Source organism: Epinephelus moara, chromosome 21, assembly GCF_006386435.1.
Source record: "Epinephelus moara isolate mb chromosome 21, YSFRI_EMoa_1.0, whole genome shotgun sequence".
NCBI lineage: Eukaryota > Metazoa > Chordata > Actinopteri > Perciformes > Serranidae > Epinephelus > Epinephelus moara.
In genome coordinates, this window is record NC_065526.1 from 27,895,663 (window position 1) to 27,917,093 (window position 21,431).

At 41.6% G+C, this 21,431-nt stretch overlaps 1 protein-coding gene across 2 annotated transcripts in view; it reads left to right on the forward strand.

The window, feature by feature from the left end:
• Window positions 1–5,858: 5,858 nt before the first annotated feature.
• Window positions 5,859–21,431, forward strand: part of LOC126382509 (zinc finger E-box-binding homeobox 1-like) — a 76,338-nt gene continuing 60,765 nt past the window's right edge. The window contains exon 1 of one of the 2 annotated variants that reach the window (XM_050032408.1): window positions 5,859–5,981. In XM_050032408.1, the coding sequence (XP_049888365.1) occupies window positions 5,924–5,981 (58 nt within the window). In that variant the 5' untranslated portion in view covers window positions 5,859–5,923. Of the gene's footprint in view, window positions 5,982–7,535; window positions 7,684–21,431 lie in introns of those variants that run through there. The other variant, XM_050032409.1, reaches the window with a different exon arrangement.

Sequence of the window (21,431 nt, forward strand, 5' to 3'; positions counted from 1 at the left end):
GGCGTCCTTTAACGTCAGCATGATACGCAGACGATTGTTGTCATAGTTTAACAGTGCCTGCCGGCATCAGAGAGGAATGCAGCAAGACAATGACTAAAGTTAAGGCGGCAAAAGTCCAAGTGGGGCAGGCGGGAGGGGTGCTGGATGGGTCCAACAAACACAGACCTTCACCCGAGAGAGCGGTGTTCGCGTTCCCTAAGATTTTAAAGGCAGACCATGTTCTTTTTTCCTACGCCTAACTGTTTTTGTTGCCTAAACCTAACCATGTTTTTGTTGCCTTAATCTAACGATATGTTTTTGTTGCCTAAACCTAACGAAATGTTTTTGTTGCCTAAACTGTTGAAGGTAAAAAAACGTCAATTTGCAGTGTTGACCGACGTAGTGCATTTATTTTGAAAGAGACTGTAAATTTCCTGTGAAAACGGAAGTGTATCTTGAAAGAAGAGAACTTGACACAGTATCCTAGAATGTCAACAACCAACACACCCAGGGTACCTTGGTGTGGACGTGGAAAGTCCATGACCAAAACGTCAATATGTGACGAGGTCGGAGTGAGAATGTGTTTCGAAATACAGCCTGATAGAGCTGGTAGCATGGCTACAGACTCTTAGGACCAGGTTATGCTACGTGCTGTCCGACCACATTGGAAGGCAAAAGTGTTCAGGGCCTTTAGTTCTTCCAAACAGGGTGGTGTGAAAGCTAGCTGTCTTAGAGAGGAACAGTATACAATAATTGATTAAATGTGGGGTGCATTTACATCTATACCAGATATCTGCATAAAGGCACAAATTTATCAGACCTGTGATGTACATCCTTTTTAAATGCAGTTTTCCACCCTATTTCAAAATAGAACATCACCCATTCTTTATTTTTAAACTATATAACCCAAACTAAATGATATCCCTCACTGCAGCAAACTGTCTTCTAGTGTAAATAGTGGAAATAAATTATAAGAGCAAGATACTAAGACTAACAGGCTTAGGGGTTAAATCTCTGTGTATCAGGCAGATCCATAGCTTCAGTCTTAAGGTAGAACCCCTACCTGATGCACAACAAAGGAGACTGCTGAGGCAGGGATAGAGGGGCTTTTAGCCTTAGGGCTCACCTCTTCTTCAAAGAACAATACTCACAGTCTATTAGCTGACTACTCACTGAGTAGGATTTTCCCGCTGAAAGACAAATGAATTTACTAAAGAGGGAAAAAAAAGATCCACAGAGAGCCCTCTGAGCCCAATATTCATGTCAATACTAAATTAGCATTGAATAATGGCATCCATTTCCTCTTCTACTTCACAGGCAGCAGGACAGCAGTCGCCTGTAGAGATGATGTGATGTAGCAGGGCAAGACTCCCCAGATAGGAGAGGACTCTCCAGCCCTTCATATCCTGCCAGTGGGAGATTCAATTAAAGCATTACTGATGTGGTGGTGGTGGTGGGGTTTGCTGTGGTTTGGGGGGGGGGGGGGGTAGTTGAAACTGACAATCAGATCATCTTTCTATCCAAAGTGATGTGTGCAGGTGCTGAGGGAGAAACTGGCAGTCACATTTTGGCTGCATTTTTAAATATGATGCCACTCACAACCTTCCAGCCATGTTCAGATATATTCATATCATTGCTGCAACCAAAAATGATTATTATGATCAGATCACTTCAATTAGTACTTAAAAATGTTGTTCTGAGTGATCAGAGTCTGTGAGGCATCAGCAAGAATGTACGTGCAGTAACTCTTTTTTCTAGGTAAGACTGAATGTTACACATGTGGCTCATTAGCTGCACATGCACCTTACACTGGAACCGAAGCTTTTATGCCATCAAACAACAGCTGGAAATCTCTGACACTCTCCAAGCTCAGCCCCAAACCTGTGTCACCACTGCAGGGGCAATATGCTTTTTTCACAGAGGACATTTTGACATGTCACAGATGAGAAAAAAAGCAGAGTTCCAGTCTTTAATCATGATCGGTTGAGCTGCATGTGTTCGAAGCCATTGTAAAGTACTCTAAAAACAAACAGCTGTGACCCCGTTGCAATTTCAGTATTACTGCGCCAATTACTCACCTATATGAGATGCAGAGCTAAAGAAGGCAACTGCTAAATGAGGCCTGAAGTATTTGTCATCCGGCTAGACAAGATCGCCTCTTAGTTGTCCTAAAATCAGTGTAGACCACAGCTTCTTGTGGCTTATTGATTCAATATACTGTATGTTATATTACCGTATCACTCTTACTCATCTTCTGTTGTGTTAAATCTATACAAGTGACTCATATTTATAAATGTATCTATTGCATGTTATAATCTGAATTTCCCTCTGAATTTCAGTGATGTTAAACTATTAAGTAAGATCTAGTAACGATCAAATCTGTACTCGAGTTTTACAACTGTACCTCTTACACTGCACCCGTCCCACTGCTGAGTCATTACTACACAGTCATGTCATACACAGAATCTCGTTTTACATTCTGGTCAGGTTTGTTACATTTCCAAATATTTCATGCTGAGTTACAGGAAATATCTTCGTAGTGACCTGCAAGGCATTTCAAATTTCCATTTAATGGGCCAGTAATAACAAATACCCCCTTGGTATTAAATATGTAACTCAATACAAGCATGCTGCTAATTTTAAATAATCTTTAAACCAAGCATTTACAGAATAAGCGACCTTGATTTGTCATAACTTTAAAGCTAGAGAAATTTAAGTAAAATATGATGGACAACCACTAAGTGATATGTGGCCCACTGCAGCAGCACATCAACAATAACACATTTTTGCCAGTGACATAAGTAACTAAGTACATGTACTCAAATACTGTACTTGAGTACAGTGTTGAGGTACTTGTACTTAAGTAAGTCCATTAATTATAAGCTTATCTGCTTTATCACTACATTTTGGAATCAGAAATTGTACTTTTTACTGTACTACATTATGTTACTAGTTCATTTGATTCAAATTATCAATACAAAAATAATCAGCTCATTAATGATGATTTATCATACATGAAGCTACCCACCAGGATATAAATTAGTGACAAAAAGCTCCACTTTTGCCAGCTACAACATTCTGAAATAGGCCATTCTGCATAATCAGTACTTTTACTTTTGGGACTTTGAGTATATTTTAATGCTATTACATAATAATGTAACTTTTTTATTACAGGACTTTTACTTGTAACAGAGTAACCAAAAAGATGGGGCCTCTCCTGCAGCTGTTTTTGCTCCACATGTTTCCCTCCTGTACAAAACCTTCACACTTCAATCCGAGCTCACTCTTGCTGTCTCTGTTGAGTCAGACAGCGGACAACAATGAAGCACCTTCAGGAAAAAAAAAGCTTATAATCTCAAGCTTTCTGTCCCCCTGTCGAGCCTCTGCAGTTTAATACTCTCCCCCGTCTTTGACGCAGTGTCAGGGTATCCAGAGGAGTCCTGTGAGAGGCTCGCAGCAGCACCTGGTGTGTCTGAACTGGAAACCTGATCATCTGCAGGTACAAGAATAGCTCGACGGGACCGTTAAAGGCCACTCCCCTGACCTGCTGTGAACTGTCACTGCACTTTTGTCCCCACTGAGGACAAAACCCTGCTCAGTGTTTGTTTGAGCGTCTATGTTTGGGCTCAGGTTTTCTTAACTCGCTGCTTAAAAGCTCTTGACATTTCGATAACTGGTTGTTTTCATTTAGGGGTGTTGCATTTTAGCATCAATAAATCATCAGCATATTAATTTAGAAATCCAGTGTGTTTACAGTAAACAAACAAGGCCACCACTGAGAAACTAAGCACTCTCTGCCAGCCTCTGAAATACATTCTACATTGCAAAGGATTATATTCAGCAGTATATGTTAAAACTTTAACATCACAGGAGAGGAGACTTCTCTTCCAGTGGAAATGGAGATTGAACATTCCCATTCCTGCCAGTCCCTCATGCCCGGCAGTAACCCCTGTGTACCTGCCATTCCCCATCACCTGACCTCCCCCGCCCACCTGCACACCTGCTCCCACTTCTCATCAACATTGCAGCATTAATCTCATTTCCATTCATTGTCTTCCATATTGTTTATTGTGCTGGCTACTTAAATGTTTTCCAGCCTCCATCTTTCCCTGCTTGCTCTTTGGACTCCTGCCCATCTGCCCAGTCCCTAAATGGGTAAAGTTTGCCCTCTCCTTTGTCTAGTTCTGACCTCAGTCTGTGTCACACCACAAGTAAAACTGAGCTTTTAATTTTACCTGCTGCTCTCTGAGTTCTTTTGTTGTGTTTTCCAAATTATATCTTGCAGCAAAGACTGAGTTACTTCTCTATCATCATTTCTTGCTTTTTGGGTGCCACTTCAACATACAACAGTATGACCAGTAGAGACGTGTACTGCAGTTGACCCCTGGGTCAGTATGTAATGATGTTCAGTAATTAAATAGTATTTACTCGAATACTGTACTTAAGTATAAGTACATCAAAACTGAAGTAGATGATTTCTACTACTTTACATGACGTGAATAACTTGTGTACTTTTTAGTGTACTACATTTATTTGACAACCATACATATCATTGGATATAATTGTTTTCTAAAATATTATGTATTGTTTTAGATTGAAATACCCAACAGTGCATAAGGTAGTGAAAATATCTGCAATAATGATTCAGTAAATGTACTGTATATACTCTTAAGAGGGGCATTCTGCATAATGACTCATTTCACATTTGATACTATTAATATATTTTACTAGCAATACTTCAGTACATACACGTACAAGTAGAATTTTGGAATACAAAACTTACATTGTAGTATTAGTGCTTTTTATTTAAGTAGAGGATTAGAATACCTTTACATCTACCTGTTTGTTTGTCACAGTTTATTTTGAGTTTCATATTTTAGCTTCAGGATTCAGGTAAAGAATTGGTATTATGATGTAACTTAGTATATTTACTCAAGTAGGTCTAGTGTAGTTAAGCACATATTTTGAGGTACATGTACTTTCACTCAACTATACAGATGGCTATACTGAACTTTTTACTCCACAGTAGCTTATAATTATTAAAATTATATTTACCTTGACCAACTACAACAATAAAATTCTACTTATATATGAATGTGCAGTCATTTAGTGTCAATATCCCTGTAACACCAAACATCCGCTGTACTTCACTGTACCTGTAAAATATATTTTCATATTTTTTATAGTACCATTTTTCAGTTTTTAACATGCAAATATCACGTTTAATATGAATACAAGCATATATATATATATATATATATATATATATAGTCTATGTGCTGATTCTGAATGCATCAGTCAACAGGCTACAATAATGGTGTTACACTGGCAAGGGCCAATTTTCTCCATCGACTGGCCTACATTTGATTCTTCAAGTACATTCTGCTTATAATAGTCTACTTGTATACTTTTACTTTGGCATCACCTTAATTTTAGCACTTTTAGGCCGACTTATAATGTGGGATTGTTACAGTGAGGCATTGCTGCTCTGAGCTGAGTGATGTTATGTTATGTTATTACTGACACATTCATCTCCCCTCAGCTCTACTCTTGTAGACACATTTCTACTCTTCCATCTGAGGAGAAACACCTCCTGTTTTATTTTCATTTTCTCAGCAGTCAGGAGGGGCAGAGACAGTGAGAGCCTCAGGACGACCCTGTCAGAGCGGTCGGACCATCGCTTGGAAACGCCTCTCAGCGAACACACACCCATGTGCGGCCAGTAGGAGGGGCCACGTGCTGAGGTGTTTGAGAAGGTGATGCCGTAAAAGCAGCCAGTGTGTCGCAAACCAGGTGTTTTTAAGCTGGGGGGAAGGTGATGTCGTAAAGCGGACAGGGGAAGGGAGGGGTGAGGATGGGTGAGGAAGAGGAGGGGGGAGACAGGAGGAGGTGGAGGGAGGAGGTGGCTCGCGAGCGGCTGCGCTTCAGACTCAGCAAGAGGATCATGGCGGATGGCCCCAGGTGTAAGCGCAGAAAACAGGCGAACCCGAAGAGGAGCAGCGGTAAGTCCCAACTCTTCCGTACCCGCCACTGGGCGAGCCGGGCGGGCTGCCGGCGAGCTTTTCACTCGGTAAACTTCTCCTGGAGACTTTTGGGAGTGAGTTGGAGCACGTTTCGGGGACTTTTGGGGAGTATTAGTGTGTTCATATATCCCAGTGTGGTGGTGTACCGTTATACCTGGCTGGCTTCTCTCTCCGCCTAGCGGTGCATGGGGCCGCCTGACAGAGTGAACCGTTATCCGTCAGCCGGAATAACCCGAGGAGCGCTTGATAGTTGTCTGTATTCTTACTTTCCTCCACTTTTCCTCTCTTTGTTACTGCACTTTTCTGCCACTTTCCCACCCACAGCAACACTTGGCGGCAGGTTGCGGGGCTTTCACATAACAACGTGGCCCGTTGAGCGCAGTTTGTAGTTTTAGTGTATGATTTTTTTTTTCAGGGCGAGGTTGTTGCGAGGTTAGTTTCATGCTAACTTGCTGCTCACTCGGCTCCGGACGGTGCAGTTTGTCACTGCCGTTCTAAATAAGTCAACTTTATGTGTGTGTTTTGATGGCCGGATGGGGAAATCGTGCTTTCGCGGTAAATACATAGGATTTTCTGCATGGGGTTTGGTCTGGTCCACTGCTGCTCCGGTGATGGCAGAGAGATGGGATGTTTATTTTATCTGCACTTCAGCCCTGCCTGCCACAACTGCAGCACCACATGTTCCCTTAGTTAAGGTAAGAGTGGAAACTGTATTTTTAATCCACCTGAAGTATATTTAGCACATATATCAATATCATGCATGCATGTCCTCATTGCTTGCACCAGTTTACCTTTATTAAAATAGCATTTTTAGTTATTCGGCGTGATATTTTTGTTGATTGTTGTGCAAATTGCTCCTATTGTACAGTGTTGGCTGCTGCTTTTTGCACCTGTAAATTCGGGATAGTGAACTGTTTGCAATGCTGAAAGTAAATGATGCACATGGCTGCATTTTGGGCATTATTAGAAATGTATATTTTTTGTTTCCCAGCATAGAGTTTGAGTCATTTCATCACAACTATGGACTTGTATGTGCTTGGTTGTGTGTGTTGACATTATATTTAGGCTACCTGATTTTAGTGTCTGCTGTGATATAGCCTACTAGTTGTAATAACCCTTTATTATCACCTACCGGGGGTTTGTTTCTGTGATGTCATCATGAAATGATACCAAATGAGGTGTTTCACATATTAAGCATCATTTTGAGTCCACTTGTCATGAAGTAAAGGATATAAAAATAGAATTCAGGTCGAGGTTGTTGTAATAACTTTAAATTCACACATCCTTTTATAGCCAGACTCTCTCATTGGACGGTTTCTTACCTGTATACTCTCCCCCTCTCACATCGTATCAGCCAATAAAAAAAAAGTAAACCCATATATTTATATATTTTAGACACCGTTATGAGGCTTAATGTGTGCGAGCCGAGGGGCTGGAAAGCACCTTTTTTTCCTCCTGCTGACGACACGACGGTGACTCTGTGCGTCCGTACAGGAGCCATCACCATCATCATCATGTTTACCTGAACGCGGATAACGGGGCTGACAAATGGCCTAGAAATAAACAGAAATAACACCTGCAGCTCTCGACCGTTCACGGAACAGGATCCGCTCGCCGTTTCCTAAAGGCTCTGTGTCTCGTGAGGAGCCTGGAAAACCGCTCCAAATGTCAACTTGTGCAGGTAGAGATGATTTTTTTTTTGTAGTTTTTTTTTTTTTTTTTTTTTTTACCGTGTGCCATGCCAGTTTCGCATGGATGCTCGCCTCCCCTTCATTCTCGCGGGATTTATCTCATCGACACGCATTTCTGACCCACTTGTGCATGTTTTATCTTTCCTTTTATGTGTTCTTCTTTGGTGTGTGTGTGTGTGTGGATTGGTCGCCTTGTTTGGTCTCGTGCACTCTGCAGCTCTGTGTGAGTGTCTGCACGGAAAATGAGCAGTGCATAAGGTGGTTATTTCTCTGTTATTCCACACCGTGTGCAATAATAGTGCTTACAGGGCTCACCGTCAAACCTCTCGTTTCCATCTATTGTGTTGCGGTAATTCGTTATACAATTTCCTGAGCGGTGTGCGGAAGGGAATGGCGGTCAGTACCATTACTGCAGTGAAGGCGGGGTTGCTGCTTTTTTTTTCTGGACCGGAGACAGCCAGGTACGCAAGGTGATGCAACACCTATAAAGGTGTATTTTAACCGATTTCCACCTGATATCCTCGCAGTATCAGGCTCAAATACTTCATGGGAATAATCATCAGCGTGTCGTTTGGTTTTAATTTCCAAACACATGACGGGTAAATGAGATTATAATGTGAAAGGAGCGCGTCCGTGTCCGTATAACGGGGCGCACAATCAAGATGGCAAAAGGTGCTGTGATTCAGTGCGCACCGCCTTCATCTGCTCTGCCTCTCCCGTTCCTTTCATTTTCCACCTGCCTCAATCCAAACGTGTCTTTTTTATTAGTTTTCTTCCACTGCTTGTTCACAGCCCTTTCACTCCTTTGAATTTCAATGGAGATTATGTGCCAAACATTAGCCTGTGCTAATGTACCATGACCTCCAGTCTGTCATCACCATGATGTGGCACACAGCTGCTGATCATACCACAAACTATACTGTCTCAAAAGCTTCAGTTCATATGCTCTCATGACTTTACACATATGCTAGTCTTAAGGTGGACCAACTTCCTGCCATGTATTATAAAGTGAGTAAATAGACTACAGATGGGCCTTCAGTGATAACTAGCTATTCTTCAGGTGATTGTAGATACATTTCACTTTACACTTTTCACGTTGGAGCCAAATCTCCTCATGATTTTATACATTTATTTATTGTTTTGGGTTTTTAATTATTATTTCCCAGATTCTTAATGTTGTAACGATATCAAAATACTCAATCGATATCCTACATTAATTAACAAATCGATCTTTTCTAACACCTTACATGCTCCAGGGATCCATCTCCTTTCCTCACTTGACAGTTTACTATTTATATTTATATATTTGAGAACATTCTAAAGCAGCATTATAAGTATTACAGGCATTTTTTACAATTGTCCTCATATTATAGCCCATGATGAAGAGACTGACAGTTTCAGGTACATATTTAACAGTTTAACATCTTTAATAACGTGTGAAGGGCACAGTCGTACCTACCGCTGGTTCTCTTGGGTCCAAACCACAACGTCAAAGTTGGCAATGCATTTTATTTTGTGGTTTTAGTCTCACAGTGCACAATTATATTTTAGTGAACCAGAACTGTTAACAAAATCATTAGCAGATCGTTATCAGTTGGATTAGGTAATCTGCCATTCTTGCTGGTTGGAGGCAGAAAATAAATCTATTTAGAGTCCATGTAACGTAAGATAAACACTGTCTGTGCTCTTTGCGGAAGTTGATTTTTTCCAATTAGGTGTTACCATTCTTTTTTTAAAACCTTGTATTTTGTAGTCATTTCCTATAGTTATGATCTCATTCATGATGAGCCACATTGCAGTTTGCTTGAGAGGAAACTGAAGCCCTTTGACACAGAGACCGCGGGCCGCACTAAAGTCCTTTCTTTATGCCATCTTTGTATTTTACACAGAAACAAACAATCGTAGCATCATGCAGCCCCAGTGTGTCATTTTAGACAGCATGTTGGTATCGCAGAAGCAGGAGTGATGGGCGTAACATGTAAAACAAAAGCATATGCATCGACAGCGCTTTATAAACATTAACAATGGCATTAACATGGCAATAACAAGCATTTACCATCTCTGTTAAATGGCGGCTGACAAGCTCCTAAACCTCATTGTTTATCGGAGTGCAGACATTTTCGGCCACTGTTTTTCTTCTTTCTTTCGCTGCTAACTGCTACTAGTTATTTTTAGTGTGTTGCATACTATGTCATCAAAACGTCACACCTGTGCCGCCCTTGATCCTGTCCTGCCAGTTGTCTCTTTTACATTGACGTTGTTTTGGCGCTATAACTACCTCCAATGCTGGCTTAAAGGCAAGACAACTCTGTCTCCCCATTCCAGGATTGTACCTTGTATTCAGAACTGTGAGGCTGCATAACGGTGTGACATTCCCGCCTTGAAGAGGCAGCGTAAATGGCGCTTGAGACTCATTCAGGTGTCTGTGCTGTTTTAGTGTGCCACTTCAGTTCAATTATTCTCTCCTATATAAGCATCCTAACCTAACCTGAGGGTGTCACACTCATTGCAGTTCATGGGCCACTTGCAGCCTTATTTGATCGCAGGTGGGCTAGACCAGTAAAACCATTGCATAATAGCCTTTAAAGAACAACACCTCCAAATTTTTGATGTACAAGAGCATTCTGAAAAGGTTCATCCATTTATGAAACAGTCGATGAACAGCCTGAAGAAATGTCTTAAAATAAATAAGTGCAGCTTCAACAGTGTGTCTTAGTTTTTCCGCATTTAGTCAGTCTAATACTCACTGTCATTACATGTGTATTTTTCCATTCATTTCCTCTCCTGTGTAGTAATGCTGGCATCATCACACCAAAGTAAAGTAGAAGCTATTGAGGAGGCAGGTTAATTCTTGCCCTACAGACCATTTACAGATCAAAAGTTTTAGCAGTAGCTTAGCAATAAGGTTCCACCAGTATTGTTTAAGGTAGAAGTCTGATACAGATTCTTTTGAACAGAAGCTGCTGCTTGATAATATTTTGCACAGTGTTCAATATATCTAAATATGACCACAGTAAGTATTCATTGTTCTTTCAGAGAACTATATTCTGGTCAGGGTGGAAAAGCCTTTGAAGCAACATTTTACATGAAGTATCTTCTTACCGTCTAACTGTCTCCTGACACAGTTAGCTCTCAGATGTTCTTCAATGTTAGGTGTGCACTCTTTGGTGGGTTTGTGTGATGACACCCCTGCCCTAACCTCCCTAGTGTTAAGGATAGTTGACAGTTGGCCTTGCTCTACTTCTTTACAGAGATGATTCCCCACTAGGCAGCAACTGTAAACATGGTGCTATAAAAGCCCATTAAATGATGAGTGTCATCGAGCTATAGGCCTGCAGAGACCCTCAACAACCTTTACTTTCTTCTTACTGTACTTGTTTTTGCCAAATGAAATGCTTACCACACATTAGACTGAACATTAGAGTAAGTAGCAGCAGCATGCACGCTACATAAAACAGTTATTTCTGTGTTTTTAAAGTAATTAGATGCAGAAGAAAGAAAAAAAGAGCAGAGAATTGGGAAGAATTAGGACGTTGTTTCCGTTTTAGGTCCTCAATGAACTTGCTTTTAGCTCCACCGCTTGTCGATCGCCCGCAGTTCTTCTGTAAATGGCAGGTGTCGGCCCTCCATGTGTGCCGCCTGTTGCTGCTGCCACTTTGGTCACGGCTTCGTCATCCAACGCTTTTCCACTTGCTTTAAAGTGCTCCGTGTTTGTGTGTGTGTGTGTACGAGTACGCTCTCAGCTGGGCTGTAATCTAACGCTGCAATTTAGGGACTACAGGAATGCAGCCTGGTGTTAACATACCTTGACAGGATAAACACAGCGGCCTACTCCCAGGCTTGGACTGCTCAAACCTTCATGCCTGCCAGGGCCTGGGCTTCAACCAGCGTCTGTCCGCCTGTCCTGTTTAAGTTTTTTAGGAATAAGGAAAGGTTAAGGTAGTTAAAGGTGCCCTCTTGAGTTTCCTTGTTAACAAGTTAGGTTTACATTCAGTCTCATGAAATTGTGCATTGTGTGTATCCTTGAGCTCTAACATATGTGTTGAATGCATGAAATATTTGCAAAGCAGATTTAAAAAAATGAGTCTTGCATTGTTTACATCCAGTGTCAACTAGCTAGCAGACTTCTTTTCATTGCCTTTGCTAGTGCTTTGCTGTGTATCTTAGCATGTTTGCACCACCTTTTGAGCAAAGGAATAGTGTGAAACCACTGGCAGGAATGTATATTGTATCACTCATGTGCACGCATATACGAATAATAGCACTCCGGAGACCAAAAACTCCACAGGGAACTTTTAAATTTCCCCGTTGGTGCCAGTTCGAGAGCATATGCTCTGCTAAAAATGTTTTATAATACATTGCAGATGTATGTTTGGTTAAATTATTTGGAGCATTTTCACTAGCATTGATAGCGGTGCATCAACAGACAAGTGTAGTGTTTATAACAGCTTCAGTGACCCTGTTCACTGACTGCTGTTTTCTATAAGTTATATCAACTAAGGGAAACAGACATTTGTTGATACAAAAGTGCTTTGAATTACTGTTTTAAAGGAGTACTCTTGTCTCTCTGGTGACAGGCTCTTTGATCAGCTTGCTGTTGTTTGATGCGATGAGATGAGCAGCATTTTCTCTGTGTGCCTGGTATTTATTGGGCTCTCCTCTGTAGACGCTGAAGCTGTAATGCTCTATTAAGGCGTTGCATGTTGTACAAGCAAGCTTTGCATCATCTTGTGGGGACTACGGCCCTTCAACTGAGCTTATTGCTTCAAATCAGGCTGTGGAATGCTGTGTCTTTGTACATCATGTAGTTTTAAAGGAAATAAAGGGTTGAATTAAATATAAATGCTGCAGCATGTTTTATAGTCCTCTTATTTCTTTTGCTGTTGTATGAATGAACCATTTTCTTGAGGTGCACCAGTCACAGCGGTCTACGGAGGAGAGGAGTCATGTGACTGTCCTGCCTCTGAGATATTATTCAACATCTATGTGTAGCTAATCGTGAAGTTCACAAAATTCAACATGTGAGTGTGGCAATTTTTGAGTGTAATGTGAATATTCACGCACACGTGAACCTTTGTTGTGTATTAGGGGGGATTGTCAGAGGGAAATGGTCCTGAGTGGTATTATTAAAATGGTTGTGGTCAACAGTAGCTGTTAATTGATCTATGACCACTGGCCATTCATGTTACTTTCTCCTTTTGCTGAAGTGCCCGGGGCTGTGTGTGTGTGTGTGTGCTGTTTCCCTCGCACAAATGGGCCTGCTGAATGACAAAGCACTACAGGATGTCTTTAGCAAGTCAGCATTAACCCCTCCCATCGCCTTTTATGGTCCAGAGGGGGAGGTGCGTGAGGGCTACTGATGCTGTTGCTGTGACTAATTGAGTAGTGTGTGTGTGTGTGTGTGTGTTAGTGAGAGGGAGAGAGGGTGTGCGTTGTGTGTTACCATCAAGGTGGGAAACAGCTACTTTTCCTCCAGGCTTTGCATAACAACAGAGGCCTACTTGTTTGGATTTACATGCATTAACATGGTGCCTGTTGTGGAAAATCAGTGGTTGCTGCTGATGCTGGTGCGTTTCAATTAGATGACGTCAGCCGATAAAGGCACCTTGACGGATCTGGCGTGGACAGTTGAGGCAGATGACTCAATACAGCCTCATAAAGGCATACGCATAAGCTTTGAACAGGTTTAAACAATATACACCCCCGCATTTGACTTGCATAGTGTTTCAAGCAGGGTAAATAAAGGAGTCAGAGAATGGATAAAGCGAACATTGAAGCCGTGCTTAATGAGAATGAAATGAGGAAAACAATATCTATGGTTGTTTTGATGAGCTTATTATATAATGGATTTTAAAGGCAGAAAGTGAGGGAGTGTGTCATTATAAAAACATTGAGGCAATGATTTTCACACTGACAGACACTGTACATTAGCATATGTACTGAGGTAGGCTAAGCCAAACAACACAGCCACAATCACCTCAGTAACTAAACTACATACTCAGAAAGAAGCCTTTATCAAACAATACGTGACTTAAAACATTCGCCAGCACAGACGTGCCTGTCGTCGCGCAGGTGTGATTTGCTTGTGCTACTCTTGAACACTCAACATGAGAAGTATTTTTAGTCAAGGTGGAAGGGAAATGATGTGCTGCCATCTGATTTGATACGAAACTGAGAGCTACCGATTGTGTCACTCGCAGGAGTCTAAATAAAACACAAGGGGCACATGTGGCTTTTGAAACTCAAAACTATACGTTTCTCTGTGTCACCAGTGTTGACAGCACAGGTTTTAAAAGAAAGCCCCCCTCCCTCCCCCCACAGAGACACCCACCCACCCTCCCAGTCCTCCACGGAGAGGTCAGAGGTCAGTGGAGCAGTCCTGGGGCTGTGTTACACCAGAAAGCACATGAGCCACATGTGCTGAGAAGCACTGTAGCAGCGAGCAGCATGAAGATGCTCATTTGGTTATGTTTGGCTTTTTCTTTCTCTTTGTGCATGAGTGAAGATCATAGGGACATATCATAGATAGTTTTTTTGATGCATCAAATCATTGTACAGCAGTGTGTACATTTAAAACTGAAGTTAAGGTCCAGTGTGTAGGATTTAGTGGCAACAAGCAGTGAGGTTGCAGAACTGAAACTTCTCCCATGTGCAAAGCATTTAGGAGAATTGCAGTGGATGATGTGAAAAGGTGAATGGCTCTATCTAGGGCCAGTGTTTGATTTGTCCGTTCTAGGTGACTGTACTGCTCCATTTGTAGATATAATCGTCTCACTCAAGGTAACAGTTACACAACGATTGTTATTTTCAGGTGATTATAAACTAATGAAAACATATTTAGGAATATTGTACACCATTTCTTTCTACCAATAGATGCCCCTAAATCCTACACACTGGACCTTTAATAGTGTTTCTTACTTCACCAATGTCACTTTTAAAGGACCTGTCTCCACTGAAAAATTGTTTTAGATGCATTTGTAGTCAGTCCTCAAGTGCCAGTCCATGCGCACCTAAATCAATTTAGGGCTAAATTACATCTTAATTATATCAAGTGTGCAAGACTGGAATTGCAGGAAAACTTTAAGGCAGGTGGACCTTGACGCCAAGTAGTGCAAAACAAACGTTCAATGCTTGCTCCATGTTTAGGCTGCAGAAATGAGCCTTGCCACACATAGAAACCTCCAATACAATCAATATATTTGTAATAATGTAGAGTACAAATGTCATCGATACTCGGATTATTAGCAAAAAAGACATGCCCATTTGTTGCTATAGTTTAGTGAAATACATTCAGCATCTAAAGCTGCTGGGCCCTCATAATAAACATGTTAAGGATATGTACCATGCTAAAAATGAAGAGCTCAGAAGAGTGGTAGGGACGATTCACTTTCTGTGTAGTCTGCCGTGTGGAATTATAATAATATCATGGTACAGCCAAATCCTCCTCCAAACTTACAATGCCGTTTAAAATTGATGTCATGAAGACAGAGTTTCCTGACTGCCACCTACGCTCAAAACAAAGCCAAATGTGGAACCAGAACTGAAATTTACCTCCAGCGCCACTGGTGCATAAAATCTCAGAGGAACTGCCAAACTCGTATTAACACTTTTCTTAAAGGTGGCCTAACCCATTTCCACAAGTAACCTGCTTTGCTGTTGCCTTTCATCGTTCCCATTCAGCCACCTGAATATTCATGTATTCAAGAGGCTCCCCGAGCAGCTAGCAGCTAAAACTTTAATCTACACTGTGTGGTGCTAACCAAGGCTGAGCTGTGAAAGGCGGCCTGTGGTGAAAGGACCAAGTTTATTCTGCTGCTGCTGACCAACATCCCACCTCACGCGTGCATCTGTGTGTGTTAAAACATCCACATACGAGTGCATGTGTGCATTTTCAGTTTGCTGTTTAATGAGTTTATACATGTGTTTATGCGTTTGTGTGATTGTGTGGGTTTTGTGTGCATGCAGGCCAGTGTGTGTCAAAAGAAAGAGTCCCATTCAAAGTCCTGTGTGTATGGGAGAGGGGGAGCACTCTTTCACACTGAGCCTGTGGGAAACTCCTCTCCCTCTCCTTTGGTGGTGCTACAATTTGCATATCCTGCCATCCTCCATTCTCTTTTTTCTCCCGCCGCCTGAGAGGAAGAACAGAGTCCGCCGGCTCCTCCAGCTCTGAGGAAATCAGTGAAAATGCAGCCCAAAGCTGCTGCCTGCCTCCAGGCACTGCGCCGAACCACAGCCTCGGATGTTTTACAGTAAAGACTGAGTCGAGCCGTAATCCTGTGCATGTTGGTCATTGAAGTGGTGTGCCGCTTGCCTGTGATATAGGCTACTCACTTTTATTTGCTTCCATTAAATTTGGGACACATCTCAAAGGTAAACCAAAAAGGAACAGGTGTAGAAAAGGAAATGTGGTGCTGAGAGGAGAGAAGGAGCAGACAATAAAATAGATACAGAAAACAGTGAAGCAGTACAAGGTGAAAGCCCGACTTTGCATTATATTATGAGCACTACATTTGTTCCTGTACTTCACCTTAGTTTTATTCAGTCATAGAATCAAACAGGGCTTAAACAACTGCTCGAATAATTGATTCGTTAACATAGAATATATGTCAACTACATTGATATTTGATTAACTGTATTAATTGTAATTTTTTTAAAGCTAAAAAATTCTGAACTTTATCCAGTTACAGCTGCCGATTTAAGAAGATATACTGCTTTTCTTTGTCTCATCTGAAAGTATACAGAATATTTTAGGATTTTGAACTGTAAGTTAAAATCTGAAGGTTTCATTTCAGGCTTGAGGAAACTAAAATGGCCATTTTTCAGAAGTTTCTGAATAGACTGTATGAATAGGTTAATTGGGGAAATGATTGTTAGTTGCAGCCCTCATATTAAATGTTCTTAAAACAAGTAAAATCTACTGTTTCGAGAATAGCTCATTCTACCTTTTTGTAACATTGGTGATCCAAATCCAAATCAGCATCAAAAAAGACAGAGGACCCAACAAGCGTCAATAATTAACATTTGATTGAAGACAATACAAGTTAGGTCAAGTGTTGGACATAAGTGCACGTCACTGATTACTGATCTTGTCATTTATGAAAACCGAGGTTTTCTGACACAGTGCTACTGACTTACTTGGATTTCTCTACTCTGTGCTGTCTTGACCAGGACACTGGAAGAGGTTTTTAATCTAAAATAGCACTGCATGCTCACTAAAGTTCTACAGTATATAGTAATGGAAAATGTCTCTGTAGGCATGTAGCGTAGCATATCCCTTTCATAGCTTCTTATGCTCAAATCCCGCTTCACAGGAGCCAGATTATTTTCATAGGAACATTATGCATTAAAATAACTAAAAGAACCACAGCGGGTTATTTATTCAGATTTCACGTTTCACATTATTACTTTAACAAACCAAAGCTATATAAAACCACGACCAGAACTAAAGAATTCTTGAGAGATTCCAAATAATTTATGATTGAATAAAGCTTAAAAAAAAGGTAAAATGTTAAACCTCGAGTCGGAGCAAGGGAGGCGACCTCCCAGCAGCCCTAGTGGTCTCAGGAGACATAAATCATGAGCGGTGGACAGGTGGGTTAGGAGGGGCCTGGACTCACTAAAGACACCCCAGAGACCTCAGTGGGTACAGCAGCAGCAGGACAGGTGGGAGTAGAATAGAGAATTAGATTAGAAGCACGGTAGAATGGTTTCATCTCGTCTTTTACACCGTAACTGTATCGTGTCTCAGATTATAATAAAACATATATAACATACGTACCATTACATTAAATCAACCACACCTCCTCTTTGGGAGGTTGCTGCAAGGCATTTTGGGAAAAGTCAGTCCTTACCAACCTCTTGTTCACACATACAGACGCCAAGTGACAGACTCCATCTTGCCTCTCATGAGCCTGAAGCTTACTGGTGTCTTTAGCATTGAGTTGGTAATCTACACACTTAACTCTGATTTGGCAGTGATTTCCTTCCATCGCCACTACACTGGCGCTGGAGCTCATTTGTGTTTAAACACTTTCTCATCCAAGTCACTTGTTGAAGTCATATCTCGGGGGAACTGGGAAGCCATTGACCACGACTTTGAGCTGATTACTTTCACGCAGTTGAGTTGGAGCAGAAAACAATTCTGTGGCTCTGTTTCTACATAGGGAATAAAATGAACATGATTGGATTTTGGCAGGTTGTCGCTCCCATGTGTCAGAGGATAAAGTTTTGTCTTTTCTCAGCTTCCTTGTATTGTCTCGCTCTGCGACTACTGAATTTTTGACCAGTGATGGGTGCACCATCATGTTTTTCCAGGTTCAATTCGCAATTAGTGAGTGCTGAAACAATTAGTCAAGGAATCGATTCATTCATTCATTCATCTTCTAACCGCTTCATCCTCTTGAGGGTCGCGGGGGGGCTGGAGCCTATCCCAGCTGACATCGGGCGAGAGGCAGGGTACACCCTGGACAGGTCGCCAGACTATCGCAGGGCTGACACATAGAGACAAACAACCATTCACGCTCACATTCACACCTACGGACAATTTAGAGTTATCAATTAACCTAGTCCCCAATCTGCATGTCTTTGGACTGTGGGAGGAAGCCGGAGTGCCCGGAGAGAACCCACGCAGACACGGGGAGAACATGCAAACTCCGCACAGAAGGGCTCCCACACCCGGGATCGAACCGGCAACCCTCTTGCTGTGAGGCGACAGTGCTAACCACCACACCACCGTGCTGCCCTTAAGGAATCGATTCGTCAATGAAAATTTACTGGAAACTAGAGCTGCAGAGATTAAACGATAATCGATTAGTTGTTGAGTATTAAATTGACGTCCAACTTATTTCAGAGTTCATTAATCGGTTTGAGTCATTTTGTACTAAAAAAAAAGTCAAAATTCTCTGAATCCAGCTTTTCAAATGTGAATATTTTCTGGTTTCTTTACTCATTTATGGCCGTAAACTGAATAACTTTGGGTGGTGGACAAAACAAGACTTTTGAGGACATCATCTTAGGGTTTGGGAAACTCATCAATCATCATCAACAGATCAATCGTCAATGAAAATAATTGTTAGTTGCTGCCCTATTGGAAGCTATTTTGGTAATTCATTAATTATTTATCATTTTTCAAGCAAAACATTTGATAGTTTCACCTACTTAAATGTGCAGATGTGCCATTTTTTGTTTAATAATGTATTTGTTCCCTATGGTTTTTGGATTGTTGGTCGAATAAAACAAGCATTTTTAAGATGTTAGCTTGTGCTTGGGGAATTTAGATGCACAATTTTGACTATTTTCTGATATTCTATAGCCCAAATTGATCCATTAAGAACATGTTCGTACTTAAATCAATAATGAAAATATTAGTTACACAGGTTTCTGACTGGTCTGATCACTTTTAAATGGATGTTTCCTGTATGAGTAGACCTGTCTGTAAACAGTGCACCACTATTCCATGATTCTGTTGACGTTCTGTAGTCAGGACAGGTTTTTCTTTATTTATTGGGATGTATGTGTTTCATAGTTGGACAGAGACAGAGCTGCTGTCTCTCTGTTTTCCCTCTCCCACCATGCAGGACAGATGGTGAGTGAACACACTGAAATGGAACAGAGGATTTGATTAGAAGCTGAGTCGAGATGTGCACTGTGGATTCTCTCTTTGTGTCTCTCCTCCATCCTGTGTCCTGTGGGCTTGATGTAGAGTGCATGGAGCCAGAGGGATGATATATTAGGCTTGTAAAAAGGAAGAGGAGGTGGAAGACACCTCTTGCTTGCAAACAAAATATGCAGGTCTATTCAGATCCCTTAATAAACTGTCAGCGTAGATTTAGATTTGCTTGTTGATGTAGGAGAACATTAGGAGTTGTCCTTTGTAAATCACGCAAGCAAATTCACGGTCGACTGAAAGAGAGAGCTGGAGAGGCTAAAAGAAAGGGAGTGTTGTTATTGAATTACAGGTGATGGCTGCTAATTGGGCCCTCCAGAGGTTGTGTGTGTGTGTGTGTTTTTGTGTGTTTGGTGTGAGTGTGTGTGTCTGGCTCAAGGGATGTGGAGTTGATGAAGCTGTTAGGGTAAAGTGCGGGGCCCCAGTGCGCTCCCTGAGTGCTGTGCTTTAGAGGCTGTCCTATCCCCGCGGAGGAGCGCTAATGGAGGCCACCCAGCCCTGATGAATTACACCCAGACGGGATGGATGGAGGGACGATGGAGCCGGGGGGTGATGCTGCTGTAATTGAGGCGGCTGCTGGGTGAGAGGAGTGCTCGATTTTTGATGAGCTGTAGGCATGAAGCAACACGTTTGCACCGGGGCCGCGACAATAACTGCATTACCTCCCCACCGGGGTTCCTGGCAGGGTGTCGGCAGGGCCTTAAAGTCATATCTGAATACATGTTTTTCTGCTATCAGTGATTCATGTGACACGACAGTGATGCAGCCCTTAACCAGTCCATGAAATTGTAAAAATGTGATGTTTGACATCTGATCTCTGGGAACATCCTCTGTTGTACAAGAAGCAAAGTGTTTCATGTTTACTGTTGTAGCAGTTTGTTCTTTGGAATAAACAGAAGAAAAACTAGAGCTAACATTAGCAGTGATAGCCAATAGTGCTGGCGTTATATATTCATATAAAATATACCCTGGTCCCAGCTTATCAAATGTAAAGATTTACCCAACTGCAAACCATTTTTCACAGTTTATGGTTCATACTTTTATGCTGAGTCATGATTGTGCCTTTTGCTGCTTGTTGATTGAGCTCCTTTTTGTAAATTATTCAGTTATGTTGTGCTATTTCTGGTGGTTTTTGTGTATCTCTTTGGGTAAGATAATGACACCAGCAGCACAAGATCTGGGGTTTTACTTCCATGTGTAGTGCAGAGCTGAAACCGTTAATCAATCAGTTAATTGACGCACAGCTAATCCAGCTTCTCAGTTGTAAGGATTTGCTGTTTTTCTTTGTTTTAATGCTGTAGTGAACTGAGTATCTTTGGGATTTAGACTGTTCAAGTCTGGGTAAAGTAAAATCAGAGGTTTTTGTCTTAACACATTCTACATATTAGAAAATACTTGTTGAATACACATGAAAAGACAAGTAATTTAAAAACATCACCTTAGGCCTTAAGAAATTTGACAAGCTTTACTATTTTCTGGCATTAGACCACACAGTTAGTAGATTAATTGAGAAAATAATGAGTAGATTCATTGATGATGAGCATAATTATTAGATGCAGCTCTAGTGTAGTTTCCTGGGTAGTGCATAGCTTCAAGGCATTTTGGGTAAAATACCCAATCTTACAGTGTCCCTGCCCTTTTCACTGCATTTTATGTATTTATCATCACATCCAATTTGCTTCCCCTCTGTAATTGTTATTCTTTTCTCTGCCGAGCGTTCAGGATCTCCGCTGTCACTGAGAATGCCACCGTGCTGATCCACGTCGGCAGACTTTTGTCGATCAAAGCAGTTTTGGCATCGGTGTTGCCCACTGCAGCGTGATTGCTGAGGTGTCAGCTGTTCAGTCTACAAGAGATGTGGACAAACGACCCCGCGGGCTTTCTCATCATTTTGTTCCTATGTTTGCGCTGCTGCCACTCGGTGGGATTTTGGCTCCCTCTGCCTTCCCAGGGCGAAACCTGTGGGGTAAAGGCGAGCACACCTTCATCTGTGTGTGCCTGTGCATGTGGACGCCTGTGAGGCCATCTGCATCACCATACTGTGTCGTGAAGCTGCGTTGTTAAAGTCTCACA